Raw genomic sequence first — 15,276 nt, forward strand, 5'->3', positions numbered from 1 at the left:
CTAGCATACGGCTTGTGAGAAATATATGTGTTCATTATAAAAACAGACACCAAAAACGACACACGCCTTCCGTGACAGAAACTGTGTATTTCCACAGTACGCATATTACACTCATGCAGGACTCGTTGCCCCTAAGAACCCAATGGTGTTTCCCATGAATAATAATTCAGGACGCTCCTAAGAACACCCCCCAACGGCCTCCACTATCCCCTTATTGGTCCAGGTCAAACCCGTGACTTATATCCCCATCTCCTCCCCTTGCTATAGATAGTTATTACATGAGCCCATCCCCCACTACTCTAGGGATGATCATCGATTTCCTTAATTTCCCCTTAGTATGCATGGTTAAGAATCTATTATCAATGTAACATGATCTGTTGTCTACCTCATCTATGCAAGTAAAATGTGATTAATTGAGAACATTTTGATCTTCCTCTGAGATGCTCCCACCATATATCCCTTCCACCCTCCTCTTTTCCTTTCCTTCCTCCCCTGAACTCCTCTCTGCATCATTGCAACTGTTCACTGTTGTTGATTGGAACTCAATAACAATAAAAAGATTTATTTTAAAAAAGTGTGAATCAAAATAAGTAATTTTGATCAAAAATAAACTACAAAGAACAAAAAGCATTTTGGTCAAAGTATACATTTAATGCAGCAGTATTCCAAGATTATAATATGTTTAATGAGTGTAAGATGTCAAAGTATATACAGAATAAAATGTCAGGTACACAGGACTACACAAGAACCTCCTTACCGCAGTTAATTATGCTTAGTATTTGTCTATTGTGTTATTGAAGAAGATAATATAACTATGATTAGCAATGTAAGATTCTACATAGGTTTACTTGATGTCATAAAAAGTCAGGATTTAGCCTGGAACTGATGGCTCTTTACGAAAAACGCAATTTATTTCAAATTCAAAGAAACACTTTTATTATAAGGAGCTAAAGACATAAATGCACATGGTTCTCTTCTTTCCAATGGACTACTCCTACCTTTGCTTTTGACTAAAAACTGGAACCACAAGTGGCCAAGACCAGAGCTTCTTAAGTGGTTTGTTGGTCAAATCCATAAGATTCAATTTCCTCAGTGTAATATATGTGAATTATCAGACTATTGAATATCTTGCTACTCCACATACATCCTGATATCAAGGTATTCTGACATAGACCAAATAATGATACAGTCTTTTTTTGAGCATCAGCATGAGCATGAGCATCAGCATCAACTACAACTCAGGCCTTATCGGTGTAACCCCTAGTTGTATCCCCTAGGCTCCACCATCCACCATCTACCCCATCTTTTTTAAGGCCCATATTCATTCTCTGACAAACAGGATTAGGTATTTTGTTATGCATTTCTTCAATTACGCTGATGGCACATACAACATTATCAGGTTGAACTAGTCCTCTAATGGTCACATCATCAAAAATGTTCTTTTTAAAATCGATTTAAGAGTTGGAATTTAAGATTTCAGTAGATATCAGTCTAATAACATCCAGCCCATATGACCAAGTGGCCTGGGCAACTGTCTGGAACCCTTGAGAGGTGTCAAAAGTTTTAAGCACCTGCTTTGATTATGTTGATCCAAAAAATTTCCACTATGTCCAAGACAAGTACTTACCATATGAAATGCCTAGAAAAGTTGATTCCATGTCTTACCTACACTTTTAGAATTGAGGTTGTTTGATACTATCCATGCTGGACTACTCTAACAACTTGTGTGTGTTAAGTTTTTTTATTTTTGTAAGCTCCAGGGTACTACTGCTAGGATTATCACCAAAGCCTCTCTCTGTGACAACCTTTCTGTGTTGTTGAAAGCCTTGTACTGGCTGAATGTCTATAAGTGGATATCGTTTACATTGTTCCAAACTGTGCATTATTACTCTGTATACCACTCATCTTTTCCAATGATTTATTTTAAGGTTTATTGCCCCTTTTGTCTTAGTTGCATGGTTGGCTGATGGTTCTCTGAACCAGCATACATCTTATGGAACACCTTAGCAGTGACATTTCACTCCCAAATAGATTATCTGGGCTTCAGTACCGTCTTGAATACCTACATTTTTAATAAGTGTATTGGCATTTTTTAAAGTCAGATTTCCTTGTCTGCACAGCTCCAGGAAGCCTTTTTTGATAGTTGTATATTTTACAGATATATGTAGTAACATAAATTATCATATCATTATATTTTACGTATTTATTAAAAGCAGCTGAAAAGGACTTTCCTACTTCCTTTTGGGTGATTGTCACTTACACAAACTTACACACCTTATATTTCATGATAAGATCAAAGGTTGGTTTAATGAACACTTTGGATTGATTTAGACACAATAATATAAGCTTAAATCACAACTATATGAAATTGCCCGAGACTGGATAATTAAATTGAAGAATAGTTTGTGTATTTGTATCATTGTTTAAAGCGGGATCTGAATGTAACTTTTCTCCTAAAAGTAAAAGTAAGAAGACAAATAAAGATTGAACTAGCTTTCCAAATCATTAATTTGACAATGCCAAATACTGATCTTTTGTCTACATTATGCTATTTGTTCTAATTTTTAATCAAAGGTTAATAATCTGATAACTTGATTTACAAAGATTCAACTTCTAATAACATGTAGTAGCAATGTGAAAATAAGAATGGACATAAGGTAAGTTTGTGGTGTTGTGATTTACAGTACATGCAGTGTAATCTTTCAAACACTATCAGTGGCAGGACAGTGTCATATATCCATTGTGTGTTTTAATATGAAAATGGTATTCTCTGAGCCTACTCTTTTTGCCTGTGGACTTCATGAGCTGTTGTCATTTTGGATCCGCTTGGATGAGCAGAACCACGAGGGCCTATAGAGGGCCTATGGATAGAGGAGCCTTTGCCCGCCATGGTGAAGCAGGCCGCAGCCCGGTGCTGAGTGGTGCGGAAGCTGCAAGGACGGAGGTGCACAGCCGCAGCACTTGCAGGCAGCGGCCCACCTGAATAGCGGGGGTCAGAGATAAAGGCCCCTGCTGGACGTACCCAAAATTGCTTGACCTTGACATGGCAGCCGAGCAGGATTTCTGTCCAACACGAATCAAGACCAGAAACGTACTAGCGGGATTCCACAAGCAGCGAAGGGAGACCTGGCCAACCGGTACCCTGGTATGGCAGAGCCGAAAATGTGAGCAACATCTGGGAAATTTGGAGTGACAATCCACTACAGGCAATGGATAGTATGCACAGTAGGAGGGAGTGACTTAAAATCCCCAGTCTTAGCCATGGATTTCTCGCTCACAACAGGCAGTGTCTCGGAGGCAACCCCTAGGGAGCGATCCACTGCTATGGGGCACAGCCTCAGGGCACCATCGCCCCCTCCCATGAGCTGCTGTGAGCTGTATTACGAGTGATCTAACAGTGCAGAGGCCCCCCTGGAAGCCTATCTACAGCACTAGAAGTGTAATCGGCTGAGACTCCTACAAGCAACCCAAAAAGTCACAACACAATACAGTGTCCAGCTACTTTCAGCCGGCGGAGGCCAGGGAGGCTCACATATGTCATTCAGAGCTCGACATTATAGTGCTCACCAAAAATGACCTGCTAGTTTCACTGCAAGAGTTAAAAAAAAGAGCTTAGGGAGGAGATAAAACAGGACTTCACAAGCTCCCTTGAAGCTTTGCGCGCCGACCTAGCCACAAGACCTACATCACTACAAGATGTAAATTCAGTGGAGAACCGCACACTCGGTTTGGAAATGCAATGAAAGTCTATGGAACAACGTCTGGAGAAACTGGAAGACTACAACGAGACCCTGGAACATTTGCACACAGTCCTGCTGAAGTGTGCAGATCTTCAAAAACGTTCCTGAAGAGACAGCATTTGGCTTAGAAATCTGGAGGAGGGAGCGGAAAGGACTGAACTAGCGGCTTTTGTACTAGGTCCTTTTGGCAAACTTATGAGGGACTCGCAAATTTCAATCAAGGTGGAGCGGGCTTCACTGGGTGTGCCCACCATCGACTGCAGAAGGAAGAAGGCTTTGCAAAGTCTTGATAAAGCTACACTTGTTTAAGATGAAGGAAGCGATCCTGCAGGCATCCCGGAACGCGGACACTGTCTCGTTTCAAGGAGTGACATGCTCAGTATATCAAGATATAGCTTCGGCCACATTAGCAACAAGGCTACAATTTAGGCCCATCACGGACTACCTCCGTGAGAGCAACGTGAAATACCGCTGGACCTTCCCAATTGGATTAGCCTTCTCATATCAAAACAAAACGCATCAGTTTCCTGAGATGAGCAAGGCAGCAAATCTTCTGGGCATACCAATCTCAGACACAGCTAACTCTAACAGCACAAAAGACTTAACCCTTGAGAAGCCTACACCCAGAAGGGAACTGAACCCATGGCTCACGTCGAGATGCTCTAAGAGGCAGGGGAGAAAAGGGCACAGAGAACCTGAAACGCTCTCTACCTGAACTTCTGCCTTACCAGACAAAATCCTTTTGCCTCACTCTTGAAGATAAACTCCACAAAGTCTAGGACTGTTTCATAATGGTCATGTACACTTGCAAGTGTAGGGGAACACTGGCATTTCTGGAACATGGCAATACACTACCACAACTTTTCGTACCAGAGTTTGTTCCCCTAGCCCCATACATAACACCATTCATTAAGGATGCTAAGGTGGGTTTTGCCAGAATGACAAAAATGATCCACTGTTATATAAATGATAGACTAAGTACAGGACTAACGTCCCAACTTGATTTAATATATTGCTCTTTGTTGATAATTATGAGTAGGGAGATATGTGATGGGACACACCAGGGGTCAGTATCAATCTGCCGGATGCGACGGAGGTGTGTGTGTGTGTGTGTGTTGGGGGGGTACTGAGGTGGGAGGCAACTATGCTGAATGACAGTATTTACCAATCCAAATGTTAGTCACAATAATGTGGAATGTGAGGGGACTGAATTCCCCCCGAAGAAACAAAAGATATGGCAATATCTCCTGGATGCAAGGTATATTTGAAACGCAATGAAGAGGGAACACTTTGACATAGGAGGTATCCTACTGCGTTTAGGTCGTCCCATACCACAAAACACAATGGGGTGGCCATCCTTTATCACGAGTCCCTTACCTTTCAACATATTGCACATAAATCTGACAAAGAAGGGAGATTTCTGATGGTGAAAGTTACAATAATTGTCCGCACATGTACTATAGGTACCATGTATGCTCCTAACACAGCTCAGGCAATATTTATTAACTCTTGCCTTGAGCAATTGGGGGAATTTTCAGAGTGAGAGATTATCCTGTTGGGAGGTATAAACTTCATATGGGACAAAGAGGTAGATACCTCTCACCTGTCAGGCGCCCCATTTGCCAGCATCTCCAAATCCTTGAAGAAAAAGGATAGTTGAATTAGGGCTAGTCGATGCTTGGTGACACTTACACCCAGACACTAAGGACTATACATTTTTTTCTACACTCTCATCGTACTTATTCCTGACTAGATTACATATTTACAAGTCAATCCCTAGTTCAGAGCATTCACTCATTGGAATTTCATCTCATAATCATTTCTGACCATGCCCCAGTACAGCTCAATTTAGATTGGTCCCAGGGGGCCTCAAGACAGCGGAGATGGTTTTTCCCTACCCCTATCTTTCGAGATGAGACAATGCGCAATGAAGTTTGCAAAGCCATTGGGGAATATTTTACTCCAAACGACCCTCGAGACACCAACATGGCTAACAATTGGGACGCATTCAAGGCCATTATTAGAGGGAGCTGTGTCTCGTTGATGTCAACTCTTACCTAGCAAAAAAACAGAGAACGCATGACACTAGAGGCTGATATAAAGAAGGCTACGCATGTACACAAACAATCCCCCTCTACAAACACAACAAAATGTCACAACAATTAGAGGGAAACTACATGCAATTTATACAAATAGAGCAGAGTTTACCATGCTAAGACTTCGCCATGGGGCATATATGCAGGGCAACAAAATAGGACCCAGCTTGGTCCGACAACTGAGGGAAAAAGAAGAGAGAGAGTATATTCCCACTCTCCATATGGGACAAGGAGGAGAGGCCAAGCCAGAACGAGACAAAGCAGCTGCCTTCAGCAACTTTTATAAAGCTCTATACACAGCAGATAGGCCAGCACGGTCTGAACAGTTACACTATCTGGACAAGGCCCCCTACCACAAGTCACACAGGAACAGAATGTGATTTTGGGTGAGCCAATAGACGAGGATGAGGTCAGGCCAGCCATATTGGTGCTCAAATTGCACAAGTCAAAAGGGCAAGACGGCTTCATAGCACAATTCTATAAGACTTTCACCTCAGAGCTTATACCGAAATGGAACAAGCTGTTTAATTACATAGCCACTTAACCGGGCGCTAAACGCTCGATGAGTGAAGCACTGATATCAGTCATACCAAAACCAGGGAAAGACCCATACCTTTGCTCCTCTTAAAGACCCACTGCCCATTAACCTTGATGCTAAATTGTACTCAAAACATTTAGCCACTCACCTAGATAGAATATTGCCAGATCTGATACACCCAGATAAGTCAGGATTTATATGGGGGAGACAAACTCATGACAATTTGAGGTAAGTGATACACTTGATAGAGAGAGCGACCAAGAAAAGAACGCCGGCGATACTGCTCACTTTAAAGGCAGAAAAGGCATTTGACTGGGTCGATTGGTCTTTTCTGTTCCAAACCATGAGGCACTTTGGCTTTAATGAAAACCTCATGACAATGGTGCAAGCCAATTACATTGCCTTGATGACCAAGGTGATGGAATTGGGCCAAAGACTTTTCAGCTGGGTAGGGGCACTCACCAGAGATGCCCGCTCTCTCCCCTCTTGTTCCAACTTAGTATAGAACCCTTGGCAGAGAGAGTGAGATGGAACAGGGAAATTCAGCGCATACCTTTGGATTCACTACTCACAAGGTCTCTCTGTTTGCAGACAATGTTCTTCTATCTTTGACTACACCACAGACCTCACTCCAAGCTCTGCAGGGCAAACTGGCTGAATTTGAGGGAGTCGCAGAGTACCGGATTAACTTGCCTAAAATCTTTCTCCTTAATCTCACCCTACCCTCTGCAGAGATGGAGCACTTGACACGCAGCTTCCCCTTCCAATGGGCAAGGAAAAATTAACTTACTTGGATATTAGACTCACCTCCGCATCACAGACCTCTACAAAGCCAACTACCCTGCACTGATTCAAGAATTTAAGGATGACCTCAAGAGATGGGCAACCCTCTTTATGACTTGGTTAGGTCACATTCACACCCTCAAGATGACAGTGCTGCCAAGGTTGTTATATCTCTTCCAGGGACTGCCCATCTCAATGGAAAAGTTTTTTTTTCCACCCTGAAGACCCTCCTGACCATATTTATCTGGAAAAAGGGCAGGACTAGGCTCCCTTACCGAGTACTTTGGTTACCGAGATCGACAGCGGGATGGGTACTCCCGGATTTGCAAAAGTATTACAAGGCAGCACAATTACGAATAATCACAGAGTGGTCACTGGGATAGTCAGATAAACACTGGCTTCATATGAATCGCGCAGCAACGGGACGCTATATTTGGGACCCGTTACGGAAAACTAAGGATGATAGACCTGGTAATGTATATCTTAGCACCCCAGTAAAACAACTTTAGACATTTGGGACAATGTCAATAAGTTGGGAGAGTGGCCACAGTTTCCATCTCCATTTACACCCATCCACTTCAACCCAGCTTTCCCGCCAGCACTTTCGCAGGGCCCCTTTGAGAGATAGAGGACAGAAGGGTGTCTGGTAATATTCCATGGGCCCGACATACTCACCTTCGAAAAATTGCCAGAGAGAATTTGGACTGCCACCAAGTGAAGGATACCTCTACACACAGCTACGACATTGTGTCTTGCTTCCTGACATTAGAGAAGCAGCAACAAGAGACCTCTCTCCCATAGAACAATTTGTGAAAAGACATGCAGATTCTAGGGGGCAATATCGTCTCTCTACCAACTATTGTTGGACACGATCCCTTGCACCCCTCCCAGTCATGTAGAATTCTGGTCTGACCTCCTTGGCGAAGAGATCTCAGAAGACCAGTGGGCCCGACTGTGGCAAGACATCCCATGATACAATCACTCCATGGGGTTGAGAGAAGCTCACTACAAACTCTACCTGATTGGTACTTATACCCCACAAAACTTTAAAAAGTCTTCCCCAACACCACTGACACCTACTGGAGGGGATGTGGCCTATTGGAAGACTTCAGACATATATGATGGGATTGCCCCTTGATTCGACCATACTGGTCTGAAATTTTATCTCAGATAAAAGACATATTGGGCTATCCGATCCCGACTCCTCGCGTTTCACCCTTCTCGGACTTGCAATTACTTAAATATCAAACTTTGAGTGATAGGGCTATTATGTGGCTGTGCCTGGGGCAGCCAAGATGGCTCTGGCGGCAGCATGGAAGAAGCCGACAGCACCCTTGACCACTGAATAGCATAAAAGAGTCTGGGAGGCTCTAACCATGGAACGATTGGGGGATTTTCAAAGGGATAATTTGAACATTTTTGAATACCAGTGGGGACCACTGATGTCCTTTCTCTCTAGAGGCCTCCCTCTCACTGCTTGCCCGACTCGTACTCGAGCACTCTTCCTCTTTCAGATATAAAATACCCATGACCTCTGAGGCTCTGTGCCTCCTAAGGAAGAACACATAAATTACACAAAGTCAGTACTTGGTGCTTAATGAAAGATGCTAATAGCTGACACTCATGGTGTATATTGTGTTATCTCTAGTTCTTGGTTATATTTGTAAATAGGTTCTTTCTTTTTTCCCCAACCCTTAATGTATTCCCCCCAACATGAATATTTGATGTAGCTTTTACAATTGACACTAATTTTCTGTGGAAACTGTGAACTACGTTAGCACTATACTTTAAGGCTGATGTTAATTTCTCTGATATGTTCTACTTGTCTTTGACATATTACGAAACTTTAATAAAGAAAGTTTGACTAAAACAGGAATCCTAGGGCACATACACCTAAATGCTTTGCAATCAAACATAGATAATTTGGATTATATTTCAGGTAAAAATTCTTTGTCTGTTTGTTAGTTTTAAAACGACTCTCATGGTCAGCTTTCGGCTGGCATTTGTACATGATGTTATTTGATGGCTTTTGCTAAAAATACACATGAGCCGTCCTAATAAACCATGTCAGACCAAACAGAGGGAAGACTATAACAATAAAGAGAGAAGTGACAGAAGATATAACTCTTTGTCTTTTCAATAGTACACCACACATTGTTTCTTATCCTCAGTACAATGCTCCTAGAAAACACTTTCTTCATCCTATTCTTTTAGGAAATAATGTAAATTTAATTAATTGTTCTATTTAGTTTCATTTTCTCTCTGAGTGATACTGGGGTGGTATTGTTAACTGGATGATTTTTAAAGGGAATTGAAAAGCAGTATACTGTAAATATCTTATAAGCTCTGTTGTAATTCCTTTTAACATGTACATTGTTCAAAGGCTAAAAAACTGACATTGAAATAAATAATTGTTTTTGTAGATCTAAAATGGTGTAAGTCTTTGATTTCACCGCACTATTTCCCCAACTTTTACATTACTGCTGAGTTTCATTTTTCACTGCAGCTGTCAGAAAATTATTGCAAGTCTATTATAAAAATTCTGTAATGGCAATAAAATAGAAAAAAAAAATTAACAATTTTATCAGTTTACTTCCGCAATAGCATTTCACCTAAAGTGGATGGAAGTTCTTCAACGATGAGTTTGTAGACACCTCATTGATGAAGTAGCAAGTAGCTAAGTAAATGAAACATAAGGGTCTATTTATTGAATGCTGCGTAAGCACTTGTGAAGCAATGGGCAATTTGGAACTTTGCCTACTTTTTTTTAATGATAAATAAATTGAAGGAAATAGTTGTGTCACTTTGCGCCATGCAAGGTCCCATGCAAAAACCTTAAGAAATTACCAATTAACCCCCTAGACACATACCAAAGATTCATTATATAGTAGTATAATGTGTGTTCCTATCCTACAGCAGATGGTTGGAAACAATGGGTGTTTGTGGTCTTTTCCCACTACACCATGTTTGAATAAGAGTACAATATGCAATGTTGCACTTGTGCCCTCATGTTGACAGGTTAACACATTGGCAGAAAAATATCATTGATATGGTGGAACTCCAAATAGAACATTGTCAATTTAATTGTTACTTCTATTTCACAATTTTAAAATTGTGTAGATAAAACAGGGAAAAGACAGTGGTATTTAGAAAATGGTGCTAATGTAGCTGAGAAAGTGTTCAAGTTAACTTTTCCAAGGATTCCATTTACATATAACATGGTGGCCCTTTAAAAGACTTAAGAAGAGACAATTGTGCTTGTTAGTCATCAGTTGTCTTTCATTTCACACTGTAGTTCCAGGCTCCTCGGGCACCAGAGGTGTGGCAGCATAACACAAAGCAATGTAGTCATTCAGGATTGAAAGCAGCTTCTTCCAGGATGCTTTGATGTCAGGAGTAAAAGTACATCCCAGGGCATCGGTCAGAACATTCAAGACCACTTCAAACAGAAACTGTAAGTAGGGAAAAGAAAAATTACATGACAATATAGTGGCATATTTTATTCACAAAATTCACAAGGTGTGCTAACACAATTAGATCTAATAATTGTCATTTTTGAATTACACGAAGCGGACATAACTTTTGAGTAGGAAGTGTTCTTACATCAATCAATAAGATATACATCAATCATAATAAAAACCTAGATAGACAGATAGATAGCTAACATTTAAATAATAATTTATTAGTTCAGTTATTTAAAACCATTACAAAAAAAATACAAAAAACGTTAACAGTAAAAATAGTGTTTGCTGAGTATTTGCTGGTTGTGCAAAAATGCAGAATAACAGATATTACATCTGGTTGATTTTATTGCACAAAATGCTGTGGCCTAAAACCCCAAATTCCAAAGATAATTAAATTATGGGAAATATTTCACTGTTTTAAGTATCACAATAATGGTAGTCCCCAACCCAAAATATAGCTTTGCCATTGTCATGGCTATTAGGATTATGCAGCAAGTTTACCTAAATTAAATGTAAAGTTTATCTACCCAATGCATCAAAAATTCAAACAGTATTATTTCCATCTATTTGACCTAGAAATTACATTTTTTTTAATTTGCAAATTATGCAGGTAATTATATAACAAATAAAGGAAAGAGAAGAATGTGAATTAGCTAAACCAATTTCACATTTTGTGTGTTAACAATATACTCTGAATTTACATAAGCATAATCTTCTTTGGCTTATTTAGAGTAGGAATTATGTATCATTTTTCACCAACTCCTAAAGGACGGCAGACTTCCAACACTGTTTATTATTGTCATTGTGATAATCATTCTTTACAAACTATGTTACATTTCATATTTTTGGAAATCCTAATTTACAAGAGGTAAATATCTCAAACCATTACCATAAGAATAACATTTTACACATATTCAAATTACAGTTTTCAATTTGCAAATGCTACCTGACGTTATAATTATGTATTCTGTGAGAACATTTTTACATTTGTTTCTATGATCTAGTTGGTAACCATTACATAGTTTTTACATTTTAACACGGATGGCAATTTAACAATGATTTTATTATATGGATTATTTCCACTTATGTGTTTAATACCAATGTATTCAGATGATTGATGTCTTATCTATATTTATTCTGTGCTCTAATGGCTTCTTGTCAAATACAACTACTTGATTGATTTACTCTTGTTGCAAAAGCTGTAAACCTATGCAATGAATTCTGCCACTACAGAATCACATAAAGCTACAGTAGTAACTATAGCTTCGGCCTGTGTCAACCGCCTGCAGCGAATGGCGAATAGCTGTGCGCAGTGGAGGTGTTGGCTGAATATGTTTGTTTTTTTTAACTTAGAAATACACTGAACAAAACAAAGTAGCATTATAGTTAGGTATTTAAATTTGAAAACTGAAAGCCTAAAAACACTCCAATTTGCCAGTTATAGTTGTGAGCTAACTAAAACTTTCGCCCCACCATGCACTGCTTATGACCTCACGTATTACATCACCCATGACATGTTATATGACATTATTGATGATGTCGCTGATGACAACTCAAATTACATTGATGACATCATCCAAGTTACTGTTCCTCCAATTACTCTATAAACCACTTGATCATTTTAGAAAAGAGCATAAGTAGTAAAGGGCCTGGAAACATATACAGTATACTTTGACTGTATGTACATGTCTGCATCTATGAAATATGAATGGCGTAGTCCTGAACACAAGTCTGATTTAGTATGGTAACATTTATATTGTACACATTTGAACTACTAGGAAAATTAGTGTGAATAGTACTTCACTTAAACTGGGTAGAGACTCAGCACAACTAGTGTGAGCTGTAGAGGTACCTCACAAATAGGTTGTGGCTTAAATCAAAGTCATGTTGCCAAATTATGTTAGAAAATCTTAAACATCTTTTTACAATACATTATTCACCTGTGGATTTCTGTGCACATGCTGGCTAAGAGCTGTCATGTAGTGCTAGTAACAATTTTTGTGTAAAAGAGATATATATATATTTCCAGAAGTTAAATGAAAATTCTGATCAGACATTATGCATAATTGAAGAATCTATAATCTATGGGTGACTCACAAATGGTTCAAATCGCAGAATGATTGTAATCTTTATGGTGATGGCATATTCTATTCTACCCATTTCAAGATTATGTGCAATGTATTCTTACAAACATGCCTTATCAGTCCTAAAGCATAGATGTGGAGCTGTGGACTTTACATTTGATCTCAGATTATGCATTTAACAGGTACATTTCATTTATGTAAATAAGGACCAAACACTCTTTTGAACTGTAATTTACTGTTTATTAAATTGCGGATTCAGTTTTGTCTGCAGAGACATTATGGGACTGATTACCACCTTGACGGATGAGTTACTCCGTCACAAATGTGATAGAGATCCTACCCGCCGTATTACAAGTTCCATTATATTCTATGGAATTTGTAAAACAGCGGACAGGATTTCCCTCACAATCAGGGCCCATGTTCCTTAAAAACCCGAATACCAGTAAAAAAACTAAAGAGCATCATCTCTACCAACTGTGGGTAGCTTACCATATATTCTTTATGCCTTGCATGTTGCAGAATGTCATAACCATTAGCACTACAGAGGTGATAGAAATGTGGATCTAGGTGTAGCTCGCTGAAACTTTCCAGTAAGAAAAGAGTACAGTAAATTGTTACATTAATTGGATAACGTAATCAGTTATGTCATCAGCTATGTTGTTTGTGATGTCTTCAATAATGTAATTTAATAAACTATGAGTGACATAATATATAAGGTCATTAGCAGTGCATGAAAGGGGGCGTACATCACGGTTATCTCACTGGACTATAACTGGTGAATTTCAGTATATTTTTAATCTGTTTTTGACCCATTGCGACAACTAACTAGAACGTTACTTTAAACTTTTTTTTTGGTGTGTGTGTATGTGTGTATTTGTTACAGTTTTCTCTCCCAATGGAAAATGTATAGAGGCACTTCATAGCTGATTTATGAGCACTTTGATAAGCAATGCTTGGTGTTACATGGATTGCAGCATTTAATCACATTCATTGCCATTTCTTTCTAACTGCCATTCAGTGATACTCACCACTATGAAGGTCCCTACCAACAACAATTCTTTGACAAAAGGTTTTTACTCTGTTTCCTGACTAATCTCTTCAGTGCTCTTTCTCGTCTGTTTTTCTTAGGTTTCATGGTTGCATCAGTTAATACAGCAGATTGTTATCTTTTCTAAATAAAAGCAATATTTGTTGCTTTTGTTTGGTTGTCAATATTTCTTCTTTACCTCTTTCTTTATCCTTTTCAACCCTCTCGTAGGTCATACTTATTCATTGTTATTAGTTCTCTCCCAAACGTAATTTTAAAACCACCCTCTAGTGGGTCTTGCATTCATATTGTTTATCATTAATATATGTATTGATACTTAGATATTGTTTCCTCTTAGTAATATTGAATTTTCCGGTTGACTTTAGGATGAAATAGTTATCCTACTTGCAACCATTGTTTATGTACATGTAGCACCTCATCTTGATTCAGGCCTTTGCAGTGAAGGTTTATCAATCAAATTATATATTTTGATTTCATTACTTTAGTATTCATTCTCTGTCCACACCACTCTCTGATTTTTATACTCTGTAAATCACTAAACAATTTTCCAATTACTATCATGATGTTATTTGTAATGCCTTTATTGATCACTGCTCTTATGGGCTTCGATATTCCTTCTAACAGCATACATACTGTGTTCCCAGTACAGCTCAATTCACATGTGCAGTCAATTATGTCAACTGTAATTTTTTGTTACAAATAATTCTCTTTTTAATGTTATTTACTCTCATTCTTGTGTTGTTTATAGATTTACATCAATTGCAATTTCTCATTCTTTACAATGGTCACATTTACTGCAGCAAGTCTTTTTTTTAGTATCCATGGCTCTTTATGAAATTTCACTATGTAATGGCTTCTGACTACCACATTATTTATTGATGATCAGTAAAATGTGATGACAATATTATTCTCTATGAGATTATTCAGAACTTGATCACTTCTTATTACTTTCCAATGTTTTTGTATAATTCTTCTCATACGTTTTGATTTTGTGGAGCATGGTACTCGTGCATTTTTTTTCTTGGCTTCAGTGTTTTAGATTATTCTTCATTTTTTCTGTTTTGTAAACAGCAGCAATGCACAATTTTCCTCTTTTGCCGTTTCGAGGTCTTTTTCTTTTATAAACATTTTATTAAAGTTTTCATGCATCACAATACAAGCAACTTCCAACATGTTTCACATTTCATTTATGCAATATGCTTATGTTTTAAGTAGATGACTTTGTCTAATACATTTCAGACACCACCTCCATCTCAACTGGCCACAACAACTGAAATGCATTCACAGCCTTCTTATATTTTAGAGAGTAGCACTTTCTAACGCAGGTGCCAGGGCCCAGCCCTGCACACACCTGGACTGGTCCTCCGAACAGTCAAGGCCCTTTCAGACCCCACTCCTGCGCCCGAGGCCCATAATTCCAGTAGCACTGTATAAAATGAATGTTTTCTTCTTTGTTTTAAAAAAAACACATTAGTGCTAGTGGAGTAGCTCCAACTAATTATTGTACTACTTACGCTTTTAAG

The 15,276-nt window shown here is 38.9% G+C and overlaps 1 protein-coding gene across 1 annotated transcript in view; it reads right to left on the bottom strand.

The window, feature by feature from the left end:
- Window positions 1–630: 630 nt before the first annotated feature.
- LOC138261449 (cytoglobin-1-like) overlaps window positions 631–15,276 on the bottom strand; it is a 314,212-nt gene continuing 299,566 nt past the window's right edge. Inside the window, exon 3 of the mRNA XM_069210397.1 lies at window positions 631–10,609. Within this exon, the coding sequence (XP_069066498.1) occupies window positions 10,442–10,609 (168 nt within the window). The 3' untranslated portion in view covers window positions 631–10,441. The remainder of the gene's footprint in view (window positions 10,610–15,276) is intronic.

This window comes from Pleurodeles waltl, chromosome 10 (genome assembly GCF_031143425.1).
Source record: "Pleurodeles waltl isolate 20211129_DDA chromosome 10, aPleWal1.hap1.20221129, whole genome shotgun sequence".
Taxonomy (NCBI): domain Eukaryota; kingdom Metazoa; phylum Chordata; class Amphibia; order Caudata; family Salamandridae; genus Pleurodeles; species Pleurodeles waltl.